Here is a 9,231-nt window from a genome sequence, read left to right on the forward strand (position 1 = left end):
GCAGAACCCCGCAACTGAGACATCATATCAGGGTTGCTTGCTACCAATGGTGTGGCACTGGGGGTGTGTTTATTCAGCTGCCTGTAATCAACAGTTAATCTCCAAGAGCCGTCAGGTTTCTTTACTGGCCACACAGGGGCATTACATGTTGAGATGCATTCTCTGATCACACCTTGCTGCAAAAGAGATTTTATTGTTAATTGTACAGCTGTCTCTGCTGACTTGGGATAGGGGTACTGTTTCTGTGGGGGAGGATCTGCGCCTCGGACAGCAACCTGCATGTTAGAAACTCTCCCACAGTCATGCTTATGTGTTGCCCACACTCCTTTGTGTTTATCTATGATATTAGCTAGAGTTGCATCGGATGTTTGCAGTAAGCCAACTACATCATAAACCATAGGGTTTTTCACTGTGTGAACAGAATGGGTATCAGCAATGGTCATAGGTACCTTGCACCCCTGTGGATCTGTTGGGCCCTGCCAAAGAACATTATTAGCTAAATCAATGACTAAACGTCCTTTTGTTATTGCATCTGAACCCAGGATGTTCCCTTCATGGGTTCTGACCATACATAATGGTAAATCAAAAGATATATCACCAATCTGTAATGTCTGTGGAGTTGAGATTTGGGCTAGTAATGCGTTGCCTCCCACTCCCATTAGCTGGACTGTTTTACCACTCTGAGGAAAATTAGTTCGGTGAGTTAATGAGCAAGCTGCTCCTGTGTCAACCAAAAATTTGTCTTGATAGCCTCCAACCAAAACCGTAACACAGGGGCGACCTTCCTGATCTATTTGCAGATTACTCACCGCTGAAACTGAGGCTTGACACCGTCATTGTGGAGCTGGACTATGAAAGAGATTCCCAGAGCCTTTCTGTGTGCTTTGATCAGCATGTGCCTTAAGAATAGACAATAGGTCTGTGTATGTAACAGTGCCTTCAATCTGGGGCTGTTCTGTCTGAGGCTGTTGCACACCCAGCTGTTTTGGTCCCTTTCCTTCCATCCCACCTCCTTTTGCCCAGCACTGTCGCTTGGAATGACCAACACGCTTGCAATTATTACACACCCGGGGGCTCTTACACTCATTTTGAATGTGGCCTGGCTTCCCACAGTTAAAACAATTCAATTTTACCTGACCCTCGTTAGATGCTATTGGCGCAATCCTTTTCCTAGAGCTCTGTTTGGGGGAAGAACTGAGTTGAGACTCATTCCACACGGTTAAACAGTCCTGGATATCCCTGCCTATGTGTTGTCTGACTGGCTGTGCACTCAGTTCCCTATTGAATTGTAACAATAAATGTTGACAGGTAGGGGAGACGAGATCTTTGTATTTACTTATTACTAAACTCCAGAATACCGGGTCGTCACCTGTCAATAGCGCTCTGTTCCCTCCAACTCTGTTTCGATTGAACACACTTATAAATGTTCTAAGAAAGTCAGTGGGGTGCTGCCCTTCCTTCGGTACAAACTCAAGAATTTTACTCATGTCAGCTATAACGCGATGTCCCACAGTCTCGCTCATTAGCCTTAACCTTGCGTCATGATTGGGGAAAACAACAGGGTTTCCCTGACCCTGTATGAATTCTAACGGAATAGTAACCGATGTAGGGAGCACAGATTGCAATAATTTACAACAGTCCTTGTCAGTTAGCGAGTGTATTCGCTGCAGCGTTTGCACCTTTTCAACAACTGCGGTCGGGTCACTAACTCCGTCCCACGTGGGAAGTTGTTGTTGCAGTGTAATCAACTCTGAAAGTGTAAGATTGCGATCCACCTGTTGATCTGCATATTCATATGTGATAGCCCCATTGACAGGATTTTGTGTTGCGCTTGTACGAACTCTGCGTGTTATTATTGGTGCGATTTTTGTGTTTTTTGTCCCGACTGATTTAGTTGCTTTTTGTGATGTAGAACTTCTAGAAACCAACCTTCGGCAATTGGAAATAAGTGAATTGGTAATAGATGCATTACATTCTGTCCCCCCAGTAGGCCTATGAAACGCCAGCTCCTCATCTAAAATTTCATTATCACTTCTTTCATCATCCACATCTAACAAAGGAGCTGTTTGGCAGTTTGTCTGTCTGACTTCCCATTCGTCATCATCAGAACTGTATACTGACTCACTCTGCTCCTCTAATGTCCTTAAAATCACTGCCACTCGCCGTTTCATTATGGTATTTGCAAGTTTTTGCTTTGCCATTTTTTCTTTCAGCGACCTGAACTTTTGTACAATCGCATTATCCTTATTATCCCCAGACACATTCCATAACTCTTTATATGCCACCTGAGCATCGCGTAACTGTCCCTGCGTTTTAACCAATTCTGCAGTTGTGGTACTCAATTTCTCCCTCAACTGGCAAATTTCTTTTCTAAATTCTAAGTGTGTTGTGGCATGTAATATACGTTCTGCAACAGATGCTTCCAACTTCCTTGAATTTACCTCCAGTGCTTTATTCAAACTTTCAACTTCACCTCGCAATTTAGGAACCTCTACAACTTTATCGGTCAAAAACTTAATCGTTTGGACCATAGCCATCACACAGTTAGCCTGTCTTGTTTTCTTATTTTTCTTCTTTTCATTGCGCTGCTCACAAGCAGTTTGAAGATATTCAACAACATCTACTTCCTGTGGTACGTTGTAAGGGCCCTCCTTACAATGTTTGGTCAACAACATAGCGGCCCACGATTTCCAACCATTCACTGCCATTACTAAACTCCTGTACAATGGACAAACAAACTTTTGGTACTTGAAATTGTCCAAGGTCTGTGTAACTTTATACAAGCCCCTGTCTAGAACACTGTACACATGTACAATCAATTCTGACCACTTGTATTTTAAAACATTACACAATTTCCGTAACTATTCCTCTACAATATTACATACATAAATATTTCATACTCACAAATGTACGTGGTCCGTTCCGTGCCTTCAAGTCCGTTTTTCCTTCAGCGTTGGCAAATGGCTTCCAAAACAGTCCTCTTACTGTAATCCTTTCTTGAATTCGGTGTCAACGGAAAAAAGAAAGTCTCTTCTGTAGGCCAGTGTCACACGCGAATGTCAGCCTCCCCAGTTTTTTTTTTTTTTTTTTTTGTAAAAAGCAACAATAACGACGGATTTGGGCTGGCTCGCCAATAATGTGGAATTTTTAAGAGTTCGATTTGTTCCGCCGTACTTTTGTAAGTAGAAAAATAAATGCAGGCACGTCTTCGTTTCAAAATAGGTTGTTTAATGTAGCAAAGGAACTAGTGGGTCTGTTACCCAAGTACAGATAAACACAGAACCGACAAAATGACGGAGACAGTGAATACTTATACCCTGTTCCTTCAAGGAAACAAAGGGCCAAATGGTTATCTCTAAACACATCATGGGGAAGGGGGGGGGGGGCGAGGTAATCAGACATTGGGGGGGGGGAAGAAACAAGGTGTGGGGAAGTTGGACTGAAGTAGGGGGTAGAGGATACTGCATACCAAAGGGAGAGGATGTAGCACAAAGGGTGTGAATGGGGAAGGGGGGGGCGAGGTAATCAGACATTGGGGGGGGGAAGAAACAAGGTGTGGGGAAGTTGGACTGAAGTAGGGGGTAGATGATACTGCATACCAAAGGGAGAGGATGTAGCCCAAAGGGTGTGATAAAAGGTCAATTTAACTGAGTGTGGTGGTAAACAATCAATCCTATCTGCAGCTGTCCCACTACAATGTGAGACACCTCAGAAGGGTAGAACTGTGGCTCCCATGTTTTCCAACATTTTCCAAGCTACCATTGGCTTCAATTAGGGTTAAGGGCCCAAACTAGGGTTAGGGTTAGGAAAACGGTAAGTCTGAGGGTAAAGGCAAGTTCACGGCTGTGTTCAGCAGCTTGAAGAATGGTTAGGACACAGGTTTGTTAATGATTTTGAGTGAGTCAAATATTTTCTACTGTAGCATGGGTACCTATGGCCATAAAAAAATGTGCAATATATTAATATTTTTTCAATGAAAAAATCTTTGTAAAAGACCTGAAACATATTATTTTGCATTTGTATTAATGTATTCGTGTTATTTACTTTGATTTTTAATCCATTTTAAATGGGTTTTCTGATGTTTTCCAAGCTACCATTGGCTTCAATTAGGGTTAAGGGCCCAAACTAGGGTTAGGGTTAGGAAAACGGTAAGTCTGAGGGTAAAGGCAAGTTCACGGCTGTGTTCAGCAGCTTGAAGAACGGTTAGGACACAGGTTTGTTAATGATTTTGAATGAGTCAAATATTTTCTACTGTAGCATAGGTACCTATGGCCATTACAAAATATGCAATATATTAATATTTTTTCAATAAAAAAATCTTTTTAAAAGACCTGAAACATATTATTTTTCATTTGTATTATTGTATTCGTGATATTTACCTTGATTTCTAATCAGTTTTAAATGGGTTTTCTGATGTTTTCCAAGCTATCATTGGCTTCAATTAGGGTTAAGGGCCCAAACTAGGGTTAGGGTTAGGAAAACGGTAAGTCTTAGGGAAAAGGCAAGTTCACGGCTGTGTTCAGCAGCTTGAAGAACGGTTAGGACACAGGTTTGTTAATGATTTTGAATGAGTCAAATATTTTCTACTGTAGCATGGGTACCTATGGCCATAAAAAAATTTGGAATATATTAATATTTTTTCAATGAAAAAATCTTTGTAAAAGACCTGAAACATATTATTTTGCATTTGTATTAATGTATTCGTGTTATTTACCTTGATTTTTAGTCCATTTTAAATGGGTTTTCTGATGTTTTCCAAGCTACCATTGGCTTCAATTAGGGTTAAGGGCCCAAACTAGGGTTAGGGTTAGGAAAACGGTAAGTCTTAGGGTAAAGGCAAGTTCACGGCTGTGTTCAGCAGCTTGAAGAACGGTTAGGACACAGGTTTTTTAATGATTTTGAATGAGTCAAATATTTTCTACTGTAGCATGGGTACCTATGGCCATAAAAAAATGTGCAATATATTAATATTTTTTCAATAAAAAAATCTTTGTAAAAGACCTGAAACATATTATTTTTCATTTGTATTAATGTATTCGTGATATTTATCTTGATTTTTAATCCATTTTAAATGGGTTTTCTGATGTTTTCCAAGCTACCATTGGCTTCAATTAGGGTTAAGGGCCCAAACTAGGGTTAGGGTTAGGAAAACGGTAAGTCTTAGGGTAAAGGCAAGTTCACGGCTGTGTTCAGCAGCTTGAAGAACAGTTAGGACACAGATTTGTTAATGATTTTGAATGAGTCAAATATTTTCTACTGTAGCATAGGTACCTATGGCCATTACAATATGTGCAATATATTAATATTTTTTCAATGAAAAAATCTTTTTAAAAGACCAGAATCATATTATTTTGCATTTGTATTAATGTATTTGTGATATTTACCTTGATTTTTAATCCATTTTAAATGGGTTTTCTGATGTTTTCCAAGCTACCATTGGCTTCAATTAGGGTTAAGGGCCCAAACTAGGGTTAGGGTTAGGAAAACGGTATGTCTGAGGGAAAAGGCAAGTTCACAGCTGTGTTCAGCAGCTTGAAGAATGGTTAGGACACAGGTTTGTTAATGATTTTGAATGAGTCAAATATTTTCTACTGTAGCATAGGTACCTATGGCCTTTACAAAATGTGCAATATATTAATATTTTTTCAATGAAAAAATCTTTTTAAAAGACCTGAATCATATTATTTTTCATTTGTATTAATGTATTCGTGATATTTACCTTGATTTTTAATCCATTTTAAATGGGTTTTCTGATGTTTTCCAAGCTACCATTGACTTCAATTAGGGTTAAGGGCCCAAACTAGGGTTAGGGTTAGGAAAACGGTAAGTCTTAGGGAAAAGGCAAGTTCACGGCTGTGTTCAGCTTCTTGAAGAATGATTAGGACACAGGTTTGTTGATGATTTTGAATGAGTCAAATATTTTCTACTGTAGCATTGGTAACTATGGCCATATAAAAATGTGCAATATATTAATATTTTTTCAATGAAAAAATCTTTGTAAAAGACCTGAAACATATTATTTTTCATTTGTATTAATGTATTCGTGATATTTACCTTGATTTTTAATCCATTTTAAATGGGTTTTCTGATGTTTTCCAAGCTACCATTGGCTTCAATTAGGGTTAAGGGCCCAAACTAGGGTTAGGGTTAGGAAAACGGTAAGTCTTAGGGTAAAGGCAAGTTCACGGCTGTGTTCAGCAGCTTGAAGAACGGTTAGGACACGGGTTTGTTAATGATTTTGAATGAGTCAAATATTTTCTACTGTAGCATGGGTACCTATGGCCATAAAAAAATGTGCAATATATTAATATTTTTTCAATGAAAAAATCTTTGTAAAACACCTGAAACATATTATTTTGCATTTGTATCAATGTATTCGTGATATTTACCTTGATTTTTAATCCATTTTAAATGGGTTTTCTGATGGTTTCCAAGCTACCATTGGCTTCAATTAGGGTTAAGGGCCCAAACTAGGGTTAGGGTTAGGAAAACGGTAAGTCTGAGGGTAAAGGCAAGTTCACGGCTGTGTTCAGCAGCTTGAAGAACGGTTAGGACACAGGTTTGTTAATGATTTTGAATGAGTCAAATATTTTCTACTGTTGTATTGGTAACTATGGCCATAAAAAATGTGCAATATATTAATATTTTTTCAATGAAAAAATCTTTGAAAACGACCTGAAACATATTATTTTGCATTTGTATTAATGTATTCGTGATATTTACCTTGATTTTTAATCCATTTTAAATGGGTTTTCTGATTTGTTTCTGTTTGTTAATGATTTTGAATGAGTCAAATATTTTCTACTGTAGCATGGGTACCTATGACCATGTCAGATCTGCCCCCCCTTTCCACCCCTCCCCAACCCTCCCCATCTCTTCCCACCCCTCCTCAGATTAGAAATGCGCTTCCGCAGATGAGATTGACATGCATCCCATGTGCATGTGTGTATGTGAAACATAGTGCGTATGTGTGTGTGTCCCTGTGTGTGTGTGTGTGTGTGTGTGTGCAGGCGTGCGTGTGTGCGTGTGTGTGTGTCTCTGTGTGAGTGAATGTGTGTGTGTGTGTGTGTGTGTGTCTGTGTGTGTGACTGTGTGTGTGTGTGTCTGTGTGTGTGTGTGTGTGTGTCTGTGTGTGCGTCTCTGCAGACTCCCTGGCTGGTTCTGCTCCAGCTGCAGTGACGGGGCTGCCATGCGTGCCGCTCCTCTATGAATTAGTCATCGGGCCAGACGCTCACAGCGCCGCCGTAACCACGGCGATTGTGTTCTCACAATGCGTCCCTGCGATTCCAATGCACTTCAGTATCTCCCCCCCCCCATTTAATAAGTGTGCAGACATGTCCCGCGTAGCTCACGGCAAAGGTGATCGGCGCTCTCCCCCACTGCAGATGTTTCATCATACATATTTAAGTAATTGGGGCTTTTCGCTCCACTGCACACCCCCATTTTACAGTGTCAACCATCCTTAAACACCCCCCCCCACCCCCGCCCAAATCCATCTTCGACCGGGAGAATCTGATTAGACGTGTTTCCCTTTGTGAGGACGCCCTCCTTTACACAGGAGCTATTTTTCTATTGATTTTTTTCTCTCTCCTTCTAGAACACGTGAAAGATGCGTTTGCTGTTCGGGGTTTGAAAATCGAACGGGCTTCCGCTTGTTAGCCGAAATTCGAATTGAAGCGTTTGTCGGTTGGAATGAATCATATTAACAGACTACATAATCTAATTATGAGACCGCAGATGGGTATTAGCCATGGGACAAAGCGTGAAATGGTGACATTTATGTTAAGATTGGTTCCTGGCTAATCAAAGAATAACATGGAGATGAGGGATGTGTAGGACCAGCAGCATGTGGGTTGGTACTTCCTTGACTATCAGAAAATAAATCTATGTCCCATGAAACCTGAAGCCTGGGACAGTTTAGATCCGCTGGATAGCTCTTCCTTGCAAGGCTCTGTTCCAGTGTGTGGATGGGCCCCACGATCTGGGGTGCACCAGTTAAAACCACGTGCAAACTTCACACTAGTCTCCCATTGGTCCCCTGCAGTCATGTGACCATGGTCTGGTATCTGTAAAGGCTCTGTTCTACGGCATGAATAGGCCCCACGATCTGGGATGCACCGGTTAAAATCACATACACACTGCTCCCAGTCTCCCATTGGTCCCCGCAGTCAGGTGACCCCCCTCCCCCTGCTCTCCGGCTGCAGGTACGAGGTCCGGTACGATAAGGAGGAGAGCCTGCTGCGCATCCGGAAGGCCTCGGCGGGGGACCAGGGCACCTTCACCTGCGTGGCAGAGAACCGCATGGGCAAGGCCGAGGCCTCCGCCACGCTCACCGTCAGGGGTGAGTTCTGGAAACTTCCACCGCCCCGACGATTCGCCGGGGGGGCCGGGGGGCCGGGGGGCCGGGGGGCCGAGTCCATCTCCATTCACTCAGTTCATCAATTTAAAAAATGTCTCCAGAGGTTGCGTGTGTGTGTATATTACCCATTATTCTTTTTTTTATTTAAATAATACATTTTTTGTTTGGAACTATTTTCTGTGGCCCATCTGATCTGAGATCACTGCACTCACAGAAAGAAGTGCCGGCCATGATATAAAAACTGATGTTTATGTTTGGAGTTTTGAATAAATGCAGCCTCTGGAAACATGTCACTCTACGAGCTGCTTTGGCCTGACTTGAAGTGTACTTTCCTGCTTTATACCATGAACCACCGAAAACCCCACCTGAACGACTCTGTTCCCACCCTAGTAGAGATGAGAGGTCAGTTTCTCTGGGACGTCCGTGAGTGGTCCCTGGCGTCCTCCTCTTCATCTTAACCCACACCCCTGTGCCCCTCGCCCGTGCGTAAACGCGTGTGGCACTCAACTTCCGTACGCACCTCTCCACCGCACCGCCAAATGCCACTGACACGAAAACGAGCCGGTCCAATGGGAGCGGTCGGATCCGCTGGCGGAATTCCAGCTGAATTCCAGCGTTCCCGCGGTAACCTAACGGTCCGTATGGAGCGAAGACGAGGGAAAGAAAGATGTCAAGCTGTCACGGAAAACCAGCCTGAGGGCAGAGCCCTCCGCCTGGAACATGTCGTGACACATGTAGAATTTTTTTGACAGAAAAGCAATTATGACAGCTTACCACCAGGGGGTGCTGTGACTGTGCGCCTATCAGAGGTAGGAGGAGAAAATGAATCTTAGTGTAGCCCCTTCTTATATTCATAATTAGGCCCCGCCCCC

General features: G+C 42.3%; 1 protein-coding gene across 8 annotated transcripts in view; it reads left to right on the forward strand.

Annotated features, from left to right (window-relative positions):
• LOC118236132 (roundabout homolog 2-like) overlaps positions 1–9,231 on the forward strand; it is a 163,439-nt gene that overhangs the window by 120,822 nt on the left and 33,386 nt on the right. For all 8 annotated transcript variants that reach the window (XM_035434222.1, XM_035434219.1, XM_035434217.1 and 5 more), the window contains one exon: positions 8,205–8,341. In XM_035434222.1, coding sequence (XP_035290113.1) covers positions 8,205–8,341 — 137 coding nt within the window. The remainder of the gene's footprint in view (positions 1–8,204; positions 8,342–9,231) is intronic.

The sequence above is a fragment of the Anguilla anguilla genome, chromosome 9 (assembly GCF_013347855.1).
Source record: "Anguilla anguilla isolate fAngAng1 chromosome 9, fAngAng1.pri, whole genome shotgun sequence".
NCBI classification, from domain to species: domain Eukaryota; kingdom Metazoa; phylum Chordata; class Actinopteri; order Anguilliformes; family Anguillidae; genus Anguilla; species Anguilla anguilla.